Below are 14,460 nucleotides of genomic sequence, written 5' to 3'. Positions count from 1 at the left end.
ATGATTTCTATACATTGTACATCAGGTAAAAACTTTGGTTGTAAAATTCAGATAATTATTTAATAAAAACGAGACATTTTAAATGAGAATAAGAAAGAAAAGTATTTCTTTGTGCCCCCCTCTCCCTGTTAATGCCCTACCTGCCCCCTGGCAAAACTTTGCTAGACCCGCCCCTGCACAGTTACCAGCTGTCAGCTACTTAGAAAAGGATCCTGGGGTTATTTGTCTCTCAGAAACAGTTCATAACTTCAACTCATTCATGTCACCTAAAGGGTAAACCTGTTTCTCCATCACCTGTTCAGCTCTGATGATCCAGTAAGGACATCTCCTGGTTTCATCTTCATGTTTCCCTCTCACCAAACCAAACCGATATCATGACCAGCAGCTTTACAGCTGTGGCTCCAGCAAACATCAGCTGATACTAGAAATTAATATTAAATAAATTCTAACAACAGCTGATCAAGCTTAAACGTGCTGCTGTTGTTTAGCGCGACAACCGCTGGCAAAGTGGGCGATAAACAAACAAGAGAGACGATCAGCTGATCATTGATCAGTTTCATGATTGAAGTAGCAACAGGAGAGGGAGGGTGAGAGAATGAGAGAAGAGGCAGCTGTGCAGCAAAGACTGAATAAATCCAGCTTTGTGTGTTTTCTATCCTAGCTGAAGTCCTGGACAAACTGTGTTCCTTCTCAGCTCAACACGAAACGCGCAATATTTTCTCTGAATGTGGAACGATTCCGTTTTTTAGGGGACGGTTGGAAACTTTACTAACTAACCTTATGAATAAAATAAAGTTCACCATCAGTAACATCATAGCACCCACCCAGCTGTATGGAAACCCGTCATGCTAGCTAATACGCAGTACGAAAAAGTCAGCCTAACAAAAATAAACTCCATCTAAACTTGGTTTATATCTGACCCTGATAGACTGCAGGTCATAACTTCTTACCTGAAGTTCAGTTCACCTGATACTTGGACCGGCGCCCGCCTCGGGTCTCTCCTGCCTCCACTTTCCCCTCATCCACCTGTTGCCTCTGTGGAAGCTCCGCCATAGCCACCACTAGAGCAGGGCAATATGACCAAAAATATTTATCACGATATACATTTGAAAATTTGCGATAAGATATAACTGACGATATAATTGACACTAGACAAAATACTTTACAACTCCTCAACTTTATTAGTGCAAAAAAAACCCCATCAATGTATTTTCACTTACACAAGCAGCTTTTTAAGTTATATAAAAAAATTTAACAGTGCAAATGCAAATTCCTCGCTGACAGTTTAACCAAAAGGCATTTCCAGTGGAAACTGGCCGACATATCCTCAGCATAACCATGTATAATATCCACAAAACTTAAAGAGGTTATACACACACAGTACGGTAACATTATGTTGAAGCACAGTATCACTCCGCGAGGCTCCGCCTACAATAGCTGTAATGCTCCGACAATCCATCAAGCGGTGCGGCTTCGTAGCTAAGCAAAGTCGTACTGAAACATTTAACAGATTTTTGAGCGCCGTGTACATAAAATCGTTTCGAGGTCAGTAAACACAACCAGAGTTCATACATAAGGCACACGGGATTATAAGGGGCTCTGTCGATTTTCAGACAAATCAAAGGATTGATTTTAAGTGCGCCGTATTTTCCAAAAAATACGGTAATAACGACGGCCCGCTAGCATGCGCTACCAAAAATAGTGCTTTGTTGTGTATCTGACGGATGAAAGCTAAACCAGTTCCACACCAGTGAAGCTGCAGCATTTTTACAAACCAGTTCTGGTTCATGGTTTCATTCAACGATCCGCTTTCGCCTTTCTCATTCTCCGTCACAGCCATGTGTATGTAAACAAAGACACCGCGCATGCGCGTTTTACCCATATTCTATCGCGATATTTCATTTTCTTATCATTGCCCAACATTACACCGGTATTACCGTGAATGGTATGATATAGCCCAGCCCTAGCCACCACCAAACAACTGACTTATTTTTACACATCGACCAGCATCTGGCCAATCCACCACCTTTCAGTGTTTATACCGTTACAAATAAATAAATAAATAAATAAATCATCGGCCCATAAAAACGAAAAATCACCATCCGGTATGCCCGATGGCCAATCCAGCTATGGTCGTGCCATCAGTTAACCCGTCCCCAGGGTTGCCGACCCCTGTTGTAAACCTGCCATTTCACTCTTTCTTCTATTCTTCTGTTACGAATCACCCCTGACACTCATCTCCACCCACTCCACCCAGCCTGTATTCTCTGTCCGTTGTTTTTGGATGGTTGACCCCAGGTATTTCATTTCATCCACCTTCACTCTACTCCAGCGTCACCATTACAACAGCCCTGAATGAGCTGAAACACAGTCAGTGTAACAGTGTGGAAAGGTTCCCACTTCGTAACACTTCTGTTTGATCCTGTTATTTTCAGAAACTCTTTTTTAAAATTACAAATCTTATAAAAGGTTAAAAAGTATAGCAAAAAAATAGTTTGGGAATATAAGCAGAAAATTAAATTAATTACATTTTGAAGCATTTAATGTATTTTTATTTCATTTTTGTAATTAATTTATTGACTCCTTTTTCACCCTTATTTTATACCACGGCATCTTCGGTCTTCCATACTTGTCCACCTCCTGAGCCAAGACCACCTCCCAGTGGTTCAATATGAATTTACAGCTTTATTTAACTGGGCGGAACACGTCTCTTTGGCCCCTCCCTTGGATAGTGAGGGCCCTGACGTAGGCTTTTGAGGGTAGCAACAGTTGCCTCGAGACCCCGTCGCGCTATAGTGACTGTAGCCGTGGAGACAGTTACTTACCAACGGGCGCAACACTCAGCAACAGCGGCTGCAGCATCTGGAAGTCACCGAGCGAGAGGGAGAGAGTGGAAAGAGAGAGGGCACAACTTTTCTCAAGGCAAAGGTGACTATACGTTTGTAGAATTTAGAAACTAAATGAATCCTAAGTTCGAGGTCGAACGTGTTAGCAGGGGTCTGGATTATTTACAACACAACTTTCCCTTCTTTTGTGGTATCCGCCCCAAGTTGAGAACGGTTTTCCACTCTTCATTTGACTGACATTTACCAGTTGCAGGCGACAGCCTTTAGCCCGGGATCCGTTCCTTTTATCCTACTTAATTTGTTTTACACTCTGCCTTTAACATTATACTCCGTGTCATCGTTACTTCAACTCCAAATCGATTCAGCATCACTTTACACTTGTTGCTACGTTGTACCGTGTGCTGCGAGGTTTGAACGCACTTCCAGCTCAGTATCAGCGGGATGGATGGTGAAGCTACCGCTCAAAGCTACAGCTAATGCTAATTTGGACGACCAGCAGCCATGAGTGCAAGTTCTCTCGTTAGTTCGTGTGGCGTTGTTGACGGCGGCTGTGTGTTGTTCGCCACAGCACGGGCAAACTTCGTCGTTCCCAGAATCGGATTCAAGCAGGTGGAAAGGCTAGCTAGCTAGCCTTTAGCACGAGCGGCAGTTATGTTATGTTGCTCTAACCGTAACCAACGTCCGCTGCGTGCATCTTCTCACCGTGACAACTTTTATTTCTTCCGGGAGCTTGGCAGCTCTTTCGTAGCACTTTTCACTCGCAAGTTTTCTCTTAAAAGCAATGAAAAATATCGAACATTTAACCACTGATCAACTTCTGCCGGCGGGGTTACTACACCAAATTCTGACGCTTCCCCTGGTTTTTCCCACTACTAAATCACGTCATGAATCAAACTCTGTGACCTCTGATACCAAAATATAACTTCAGTAGAAAAAGTTGTGATGTTTGAGAAATGGCTTGAATAAGGGGGTATATTACAGCTAGGTGGTGCTATGATGGTTCTTTTATGTAGCTGTCTTGGATGAGAAACTAAGCGTTGAATTTGCTGTTTTCTGCGTGCTTTTAAAGCAGTGCATGCGATATACCGCTATGCATTTTATAATGACTAGATTTATGTAGTCGACCTATTCCCCACTCTTAAATTTGGAGTACACCCCCCCCCCCCGTTTTGACAATGCCTTATTTACTGATCAGATTCAGAAGCACATTGTGTGCTAATGGCCAAGGTGTTCCTAGTGCCACTGCCTCTTTGTTCAAGCAGAAGGTCTCGCTAGGGTTGCTGTTTGATCCCTCTGCAGAGCCGAAGGTGCATATCAATCTGTGCTGTAGCATTTAAAGGAAACAAAGGAAGCAAGAGATTTTCAGTAGTTTTAGATTGTGTCTGTAACTGGTTTTCCAGGTCTTTGCACACCAAAGATGTCCCCCCGCTTTTGGGATTGTGTTTCTTCCTGTCCCACGAGGTACATTAATTCTAACGAACTGTCTTTTCCGAGACAGTTGTCAGGTGCTCGGTCATTTGTAGTGTTTGCTATTGAAGCATCAGGAAGCATCTTTGCACCATGAAAATTTCACTAATTGATGCCCTCTTTGCAATGATCCATAAACTTGGCAACACACACACAAAATCCTTGGATGAAGAATTCATTTTGGAAAGTTGAGCTGAATGATTGAGTGACTAACCAATATCTTGTTTCTTTAGGTCAAAAAGAGGTATGTTAAAGTATAATGTTCATGAACCACGTGTGCATGAACTTGTTTCGGACTGTGTGTCAGAGAGGGAAGCTTATGTTTGATTGGTCAGACAACTTCCCACAACTACAACGAAAATAAATAAATGACTGCGCTGAAACCGTGCGTGTCCCCCCCAATTGAGCATGACACTGTTATGTTTACATGGCAACTTGATATACAAATACACCCAAGTCGTGGAAAGAAAGGGGTTGGAGCATGCCGGGGGAGGGGGGTGAAGTGTTATTCTTTTAAAAGTCAGTGTTTTTAATCGGGTTATTTTCATCCCCCTCTTTGTGGTAGGAGTGCATAGCTTCAGCCTACAGAGGCAGGTCAGCAAAGAGAATTAAAGTGGAGAGCAGCTGGGGGTTAGAGAGCTATTTGGGAATTGTTTACTGCACAGCTTGTAAAGTGTGGAAATTATTAATTAGCATGTTGCTTTAATTTCTGATGTAGTTTACTTTGCCATCTGTCTTTATCCTGAATTTCAGTGACCACACTTGGCTTTATTGACATTGCCTTCACCCTGAGATCGCTAACCGTAAGTGTTACATTGGGGTGTGATTTAGAGATATTAATGTTTCTTTTTTAGGCTTTCCTTCGTCTCTCATAGCCTTAATTTAAGCCATGTCCGGACTTGCGTGTATGATTTATTTATTTTTTTGCAGTGTCCACTGTTGCCTGTGTGCCATTTTGAGTGTTTGTAGTACAGTTCAGCTATCAATAGGACAGCTGCAGTGGTCTCTTGAGCAGGGGGGTGACCTGACACAGCTTTAAGTCACATGTTCTTTCTCTCCCTGTGTATGTGGTGTGTGCGTGTGCTTGCTCATGCTGTATTTAGCCCATCTTAATGAGGCCCCAATGCTGCCCCAGGGAGGAGTTCTCAATCCAATAGCTAGCTTCAGATACAGACACTGACCCGACCACTACTGTGAGTTTTGCTGGTGCTGTTTACAGTTGATCGTATTCCTGCAGACTTACATTTACCTCCCAGTGTGATAAGTGAACTGTTTGGCTTTCGAAACCTATCACTGTCTGATTTTTTTTCCCCCCTGTTTTTAACACCACTTTTAATGGCTTGTCCCATAACTGCAGTCAAAAGCATGTCAGGATATCACAGAGCGAAGCAGAAGAACTAAGAAACAAATGCCTCGCGGGGCTTGTTAAGTGGAAATTAATAGTGCCATTTGTACACATGAAATGTTTTAATTTCATAAGCGCCATAATTCATTTATTTGTTAAGGGCTTTTCATTTTAACTGATGTGCTGCCATTACTGTTTTATAAGATTTGTTGATAGGGAAAATTGTTTTAAGTATCCTCTTGACTTGCATCAAGTCTTCCAGCTGTAAAGATGTTGGAAATCAGTGGAGACTTGTGCTGCTAGGATACGAAGAAACAAATCCCACACTGAAAAATGCTGCCACTGATTGGCCCTCGTGTGGTGACAGCAAGTTGAAACTCGTTGTGAAATGAAATGTTTTTCTGTGTGTGTGTGTGTGTGTGTGTGTGTGTGTGTGTGTGTGTGTGTGTGTGTGTGTGTGTGTCATCAGCGGCATTCTTAGCATTCCACCTGTTTGTATCGTAGCTACAACACTGGTAATTAAATTTCCTGCCGCAAACAGCAGACAAGGCAGTCACATTTGCATTACAAAGACTGCCCCCCCACCTTCCTTTGAGTCAGAATAGTAGCAGACCCCCCCCCCCATTCACTCCCCACTTTTCCTGTTTTTTTTTTTTTGGTTTTTTTAGTGCTAATTTGTTAAGGGATATTTATTTGAATAAAAGAGAACATGTTCTGTTAGTGCAAACCTGCTACAAAGTAACAACCAGAACCAAGACTAACGGTAGTCTTTTTGATTGAGAGGCCTTCAAACAGTATTTTTAGGCAGAAATGCTTTTTAGAAGCATTTACATGATAAGATTTAATGGGCAACGATTGCAGAGCATTCATTGGTGGAAGCATTCTTGATTCTGTTAAGTGGTAGATGTTTTTTTACAGTGCGATCTCATTATTTATCTTAGAAGACCCTTTTCTACTCTTTATCTTAAATGGAGAGCAAATGTTAGTCTTGGATTTTTCAGTGCTGGTGGTATCGTGTTTTCTGACAGAAGAGCGCTGCAGATTGTAAGGTAGGGCAGCAGGCCTAGCAGTGTGTTAGTTTGACTGTTTGTTCTGTGTTTACCATACAATTTAAGTAAGTTGTCCAGTGTTGATGGACAAGCAGTTTAAATTAATTTACATTGAAATCATTTAATTATATTGGTATGTGGCAACTGTACCGTTACAAAACTGATTATTATCTGTAACCAGTAGTCTGGCACAAACTGTTGCATGCAAAGTACACCTGTCTACATATGCTGTATGTATAGTACTTATACCAAAGAGCTGACAAATGAAAGGAAAAACCCTTAGCGTGAGGGGCTTCGGTGGCTTTATTTTGTTGTTGTGTGTGGAAGTAACCCGGCACAGGTTGGTTTCACTCCACCTCTGAGTCACTGTGAGTCAATACAAAGCTGTTCTGAGTGATCACCTTTATCCTGTGATGAAACATTTTTGTCCTGTGGGGGAGTGTTCTCCACCAGGATAACAATGACCCTATTCGTAGGACACTAAGAGTCACTGAATGGTGAGTATAGAAAATATAGTGAATGAAATGACCACCTCAATCTGCCGATCTCTGCCCAGATTAAACCTGGGGCATTCTGGAGCCGTTTGGAAGACTGGCGAGACAGGTCACGACCTGGAGAATCGAGGGCCAAAGTGCACTGAAATTGTTCTTGTTTGTTTGCCATGTGTTAGTCATGTGTAGATGTGTAGAAGGCAAAGGATGCGTTAAACACTTAAATCTGTGTTTTGATGGCAAGCACTCAGCCTGGTGTAGTATTCACTACATAAACAACAGACACTTGGATCTGTCTCAGATTTAAAGCATTAACTGATGACTCATTATTTCGTATCAAGTAGTGCCCCGCGTACATACAGTACGATGATTCTTGGTGTCAGATCTCTATGGCGCAAACGCTTGCCAAGAAGGTAGACTGCTCAAGTGAAACATGAGGCTTATCTCAGGTTCATCGGTCAAGATTGAGAAAGCTTGCTGCCAGCACCTGAGGTAATCTTCAGAGAATGTGCTTCCCTGAAGGAAAAAAAGGAAGTGCACGGGTTTGAAACACACCTGTTATAACAGAATACCTAAAACCAGATTTGTGTATTTTAGTGTAGCTACAGAGAAGGTGAAAATCCACGACCAACTTAAGCATTAGGATATGTCACCTTTTTCCAGTTCCTCCTTAAAAAACCAGAACTGAAAACATGAATTGATTTTTGTAGTGTATCTATAGATTTTTAATATTGCATCTCAATGACAAAATGGCATTATAATAAAAAAAGCTTCTAAAATACAGCTGTAGCTTCTCATGTTTTCTATAATTTGACAAAATGAAAGCATTTTGCAGGCCTGACAGGAGGATGTGATTTAAGTCTTGCTGTTACATGAGTGAAACTGGTATTATTGAAGATTCTACTCTGTAGTCATTAGCCTCCTTTGCTCTTAAGCAGCCAGGTGACTCGAGTAAACTTCCCTTCTTTGTGTTATCGGTGTGGCAGCCTTGAAACACATTAGCTAAATTCTCTCGAAGGAAAGAGGCGCCCACACACGAGAGGGTACTCTGATTACATTTCCCAGTTGTGACTGTCTCGCTCCGCTTCCCTGTCCTGTGTTGCTTTCTTTCAGTTGAACTTTTGTTGAAAATGTGCCATTTTCAGATCCTCAGCCTTAATCTTCAGATGTTAAATGGCAAGGATAAAAGGCTCGGGCGGGGGCATGGAAATCTGGAAAGGGTTAGAAGAGGTATGGCGTCGGGGAGGAAGTTGTGAGTGTAATGCATAGGCGAACACACACAGTCTCCATGGCAACAGTTTGATCTTTCTCTCTGTGGCTGTCATGCCTGCAGCACACATGGTGACGGAGTGGACAGGTTGCACTGATGACCAGAGGCGGGGAGGTGCGAGCTAGGGAGGGGAGGAGTGTGCTTGCATCAGAGATAGTGGCCGGTGCCTCCTTTTTTCTTTTCCTTCCCTCTCTCACTCGGTCTCTCGTTCTCTTTCGCCCACCCGCCCCCTCCCAGCTCTCCCTAAACTCTGCCATCTGCAGACCCCAAGAGCTGCTTTGATTGGATTAGCCATGAATTAATGAGACAGGCTTGAAGAACAGCCTCTGTTGTGGAAATCTCTTATCATATCTTAATTCGCTCTTTGTGCGAGCGCGTGTGCCTGTGTGATCTTATAAGTTCTTTTAATGAAATCAAAGAAAAGCTCAATGCTTTCTTTTTCAAAGCCACAGATTGTAATGAATTTGCTTGAAATGATGTCGCTGACTAAATGAGTCCCCAAATTGGGGGAGTGTATGTTAAAAGCCCTGAGAGAGACCTGTTGCTCATTCTGGAGAGATGTAGAGAGGTAATGCAGGGTTGTACAAATATCCTCCGTTTCAAACACAACAAGTGTTACTTATGCTGTATTTTCTCTTCCACCGAGTTGGAAAAAGTTTTGCTCGGTTCAAGCTGTTTACTGTCATCTGCCTGGACAAAGACTGAGCGTGGTTTGGATGTGTTGTTTTTGGGTGGCATGAGTGTAAAGCTAACCCTGACGAATGGACTCCTGTCTCCTCGACGGCCTAAACATGCCCTCCTCCTTTTGACCACCGAGTGTTTTCAGAAAACAGCACTTTGTCATGTCGCAGTCAACCTAATCCTAACCAGCATAAAGTCTGTACATTTTTCTATGACTGCAGCACAGAAATAACTCTGCCTCCATGTCCCCTGCCGTCTGAAATTAATAGCATACACACTATTTATTGTTGTAAGTTTCTACTTAGCGTGAGATAGAAGGATCAGGTGGGGGATGGCATTGTTTGGTTTGGGAAGTATTCTGTTGGTTGCGTAGCAACAGGCTCCTGGAAACGGGAGTGGACGGTGTTGCCACTAGCAACCGTTGTTGCTCTGCAAACAATGTGGGCCAGTGCAAACATGAGCCAAGACTGCGGGCTCCTGCTTTTAATTGAACATCTGTATGTGTTTTTCTCTGATTGAGCCCTGTGTAAGTTAGATCTGTCACTGACAGATGTTTAAATTTTGTTGGCAATATAGGCCTGATTATTAATGACAGTTTGGGAGGCCTCCAGGGTTCCTAACATGTGACTTTTGTTATTTCTGTATAGCTTTTAAAACTCTGGTATCTCCTGAAAGCAGGGATTCTTTGTGTAATGTTGTAAAGTGCTTATCTGGGCTTTGCTTGAAATAAACCAGGCTTGCAGACCTGACATGAAAACAGACTTTTTGTGTGAAGTTGTCTCTGAGTAGGAGGCATAAAGATCTGACCGTAGCCCATCATAAGTAGTGGGTTTGCAGCAGCGAGCTGGCCCTCCTGCTGGGCTCTACCTTTGTGCCTTTCAGAGCTGCTGGTGGGGATTTTGTGTGGCTTTTAACCTTCTTCGAACGCTAAACAGACTCCTCTGAGCCACAGACTTTCTCCTTTCCCACCAACTCAGTGATTTTTTTTTTCTTTTTAATTTTTAAAAAAAATATTTGAGCGCAGTTTACCTTATCTAATTTAAGTCAGCACCTTCATAGACAAAAACACGCAGGTCAATGATCCTTTTCTTGTTTTGCTCACCACCTTGCTGTGCCGTCCACTCATTAATGGCATAAAGAAGCTCCTGAGGTTTGTCTTGCTTCCCGTTGGTGCTCTTTAATAATAGATTCTTGTCATTTGTTCACATTTGGTCCTTTTACATGTTTCAAATATTTTAAAGGACAATGTCTCTGTCTGAGTCAGAAGCATGCCCCCAAAAGAAAGACTCATACAACACTTAGGATTAGGTTGGTGTTTCAGTTGTGATTGACACACATCAGGAATTTCAACATAGGCCTCCTACGCTTAGTCTGTTAGTCATGTAAGCAGAACACTGTCTTTGCCTCTGGCACACATGGAAGTTGTCACTAGTGGCACACCCATATCTGTTATCATAAAGGTATTCTATCCCCCAAACTCTACATGTTGCCAAGTTACATTCGGTGTCCAAAACCTGAGAAGTAACAGTTAAAAAGTCTATTTTTGTTTATGATGGATTTTTGTGTTTGTTTTCTGGGGTTTTTGTGTGTTATTAATAAGTGTTGCATCTTAAACAAAGTTATGTTTCCTTCATGGTTTTTAAAAGTGCATTAAAATAGCTTACAGAGTGAAAGAACCGTAAGCTCTAAATGCTGTAATTAACATTTGATCAAGTACTTATGAGGGACAGTGCCAGGCGTTGTGCGATACAGTCCTTAGCTGGTCTGCTGGAGATTTACTGTTTCTAGTTATCATTTTGTAGTGAAGCATTTATCCTTATGGTCTGTGTTTTTAATGTCACGGCTTTGCGTGGTGGAGATTGTGTATCTGTGATATTCATGTTTTTTTTAGTTAAATGTATTTGTTCCTCGTTGCCATCAACAGTGTCACTGATCCAGGTTTTTGCTCTCGCGTTGCTAGTTTTTCCAAATGTTTTTTTTCTTTGGCACGTCCACAGAAAAGTTCAAGTTTGGTTTTGAAGTTTGTGTTTAATCTCTAAGGCACACTTACAACCCCTTAGTTACTAGTCGAAGTCTTTTGACTTACCTGAAAGTTAAGCGTTGAGAAAGCCAAGACACGTGTGTGGCTGCACTAATGACTCAGTGTGCAGATTACTGCAGACAGAGTGGTTTTTGTCAGGTCTCTTCAAGTGAATTAAAATAACGTTGTTGCGCACGCTGTGTGTTATGACTAATCGCAGCATGTCTAGAGCAGGTTGTGTCTTGCGGCCCTTGGCTATAACACTCTATCTGAACACTACCTACTTGTTCCCCTACTGACTTTTCCTGCTACCCCACATTTTCTGCCTTTAAATTAAAGCCTGCTCTTCAGTTCAGCCCCCCCGTATCTCCCTCTCCTTTATTCAAATCATCCTCCCCCTACTCTCTTTGTGGTTGTACTCGAAAGTTCCTGTGCAGAAGCTTTATAAGGGGGCTAAAATAGAGGAGTGAACATGAAGGCGTGGGGGTGGGAGTCAGGGTGAGTTTGTGGGGAGGGAGCTGAGGGGGGGGCACAGATTCCTCACCATAGCAACCGACAAACGTTTACAAAGCATTGAGGAATTTCCTCATATCAGCTGGATTATTGGAGCCCTCAGAGATCAGCTCTTGCTTGAAACAAACACTGGATATCATCAGGACCCTGGCAGGGGCTCGAACCCCACTGCTATTTTCATCTTTTCCCCCCATCATTTTTCTCTTTTGGGGCTTTTTTTTACCCCCCCCTCCCATTCTTCTCTTGTCCCTGCCTTGTTGCTCCCGCTCTTGCTCTGTCCTTTTTTTTTTTTTTAAAGAGAGCCTTTGTGTCACTCCATTTTTAGCTCCCCTTTGCTATGCTGTGCACATTGTCACCCAGTCGAAAGCAGAGTAGTGGCAATGGGTTTGGTCCCCACGAAGCACTTCAGTCCTGTTGGTAACTTCAACTCCTCTACTGTAATTTTTCCTCCTGGGTCTCCTCTGTCAGCAGGACGATGTGTGTCAGTAATACTGTTGGCCTATTGATCTTGTCTTTGATTAAAACTAAAGGTGGGCAGCCTCTAGGGTTCTGAGTGCTGTAGTGACTCAGCTTGATTTGGTAAAGCTAGAAACCCCCCCCCCCCGGGTGGCTCCACAAGAGTAGGGATGGGATGTAAGAGTGTTTATTTACTAAGGTGCTCATATTATATTCTTTCAAAGTTCTTTTTTTAAATTTTACCTGGAAGGGTATTTCTTCAGTCTGGTAGAAAATGACTTCTGGTGATGTCTTTTCTGATTCTCCTTAATGCTTCCCAGCATGCAGAACTCCGAGGGAGGGTCAGAAACCACGACCAGCGTGGCAGCGCTGCGGACGTCATCATCAGCCCAGGCTCCGGTGGTACAGCCTGTCCCAGCCTCTCAGCAGGTAGGATAATATATCTACCCTGCTGCTACTGTGATGATAGGACAAAGTCTGTCATGACTTAACTGTTCCGTGCCATCTCTTTCCAAATGTTAAGTATAAGGGAGAAGTTATTTTGGAAACCAGGCCAAGCCAGGAGCTAACGTTACATGGAATGCCAATGGAAATATAGCATAGAAGATCCCTTTTATAACTTCTGATTGGGTGTGCAGCGCAGAGAGCTGCAGCAGGCAGACCTGTCTGCTCGCGCACACGGTTACACTGCCCATGAAAAATCACACACTCAGACAAATAACTTGCTCTAACTGGTGCACAGAAAGGAGGAGTTTAGTGCTCTAAATGCTATTTTAACTTAAGTGCTTTAAGCTCATTTCATCAGGAATTGTATGACAAAAATCTGATGAGGACTGGCACGGTTTGTCTCTTGACTGAGACTACAGCGACGTCCTGCTTTGCCCACGTATTATTTCTAAAAGCCCACCCTAACACAGCAGGTTAAACCCTGCCCTGTCCAGCAGCACCGGCAATAAATAAGAATGTATTTTTAAATTGTGGTTCCAATTTTGTAACTTGTCAGCAAATAAAGCCGCTACCGTCCACTCTGCCAACAGATGCCTCTCGTATCAATTTACATTATTAGCTTCTGCCATGAGTTCTCTCTGTCTTGCCAGACCAGTACATCAAATTTGCTAATGTTTCGAGGCTGCAGATAAATGAGAATTATCAGCGCAAGCGCAAATGACAGTCGAAATTTCTGTCGTGTTGTTTTTATGTCTGTCTATTGCTATCGTTGCTACTTTATATTCAAAACCTGTATTAAAAAGAGATGTAAACCTGACATTTATAGATGAAGATGTTTGTTATTGTGTTGACTGTTGCATGTTTAGAATAATGCGTTTGTATGAATTTTAAATGCCCATCTATGTAATTCAGTTATGTCTCGTATTCACACAGAGAGTGCTGGTTCAAGCCACAGGCTCAGCTCAGAAGGGAGGACAAGTACAGCAGCTTTCAGTACCCAGGGCTCAACAGGTCCCTCAGCAGGTACACAGTACTGTACTTACTTGTACTGTGCTCTGACATTATGTACACCGCTTGACTTGACGGCTGAAGACCTGTGGAGTCTTACAATAAAGTAGGAAGAAGATTACATTTTAAATGACTCGCACATCCAGAATACCAGACTGGTAACGCGACCGTGTCCCCTGTTTGACCACGGCTTAGTTTTGTCGTTTACAAATACTAGTTATTCGTCAGGTCCTGTTCAGGTGACAGTTTATGTTTATAATAATGAAATTTAGTCCGAAGAGCTTCAGCTTTGGTCTTCAGTTAACAAACTAGGAAGTACACAACCAAATTGGTAACAGATCCACCTTTGTGTATTTAAACGCTCTCTAGCATGGCAGCCCGTTTTTTGTTTTTAAGCACATTTCTCCTCTTGCTGTGCTCCTCATGGGTGTGTGAAAGTTTCTTTCTCTGGCTGAGCCTGGTCCACTGGCTGTATACATGAATAACATGTGTATACCTATAAAATGTCTCTTGGCGGCTTTTAAAATGAAAATGTTATTTTAAACTGTTATTTGTCCCGCTGGATAAAAGAACAAGTTTTGAATGTGTGTGTGTGGTGATGACAGTGTTTTTCTTGGCTTTTCTGTTGCCTATGTATGCTTACATTGTGCTTACGTGTAGCTCTGGATCCTAGACTATAATGTGATTTGTCCATTGGTCATCTGATCGCAAATAGGACTCTTCATCTTTATCATTCAGTGCATCATTCATTAGCACTCAAAACCTCAGGGTCACTTAGAAATGTTCTCATTCTTGGAAGAAAAGTTTCTTAATTTACGTGACTTTAAAATTAGAAGCATTGTAAATGGGATGTAATCAGTAATTAGT

General features: G+C 42.4%; 1 protein-coding gene across 8 annotated transcripts in view; it reads left to right on the top strand.

Annotated features, from left to right (window-relative positions):
- The first annotated feature begins 2,683 nt into the window (after nt 1-2,683).
- rfx2 (regulatory factor X, 2 (influences HLA class II expression)) overlaps nt 2,684-14,460 on the top strand; it is a 30,923-nt gene continuing 19,146 nt past the window's right edge. The window contains exons 1-4 of one of the 8 annotated variants that reach the window (XM_026147932.1): nt 2,685-2,928; nt 5,417-5,506; nt 12,459-12,567; nt 13,519-13,608. In XM_026147932.1, the coding sequence (XP_026003717.1) occupies nt 12,460-12,567; nt 13,519-13,608 (198 nt within the window). In that variant the 5' untranslated portion in view covers nt 2,685-2,928; nt 5,417-5,506; nt 12,459. Of the gene's footprint in view, nt 2,929-5,416; nt 5,507-6,356; nt 6,708-11,985; nt 12,100-12,458; nt 12,568-13,518; nt 13,609-14,460 lie in introns of those variants that run through there. The other 7 variants (XM_026147935.1, XM_026147931.1, XM_026147937.1 and 4 more) reach the window with 7 other exon arrangements.

The sequence above is a fragment of the Astatotilapia calliptera genome, chromosome 17, assembly GCF_900246225.1.
Source record: "Astatotilapia calliptera chromosome 17, fAstCal1.2, whole genome shotgun sequence".
Taxonomy (NCBI): Eukaryota; Metazoa; Chordata; class Actinopteri; order Cichliformes; family Cichlidae; genus Astatotilapia; species Astatotilapia calliptera.
Note: the sequence above shows the minus strand (reverse complement) of the source record. Positions and strands in the feature narration are given on the sequence as shown.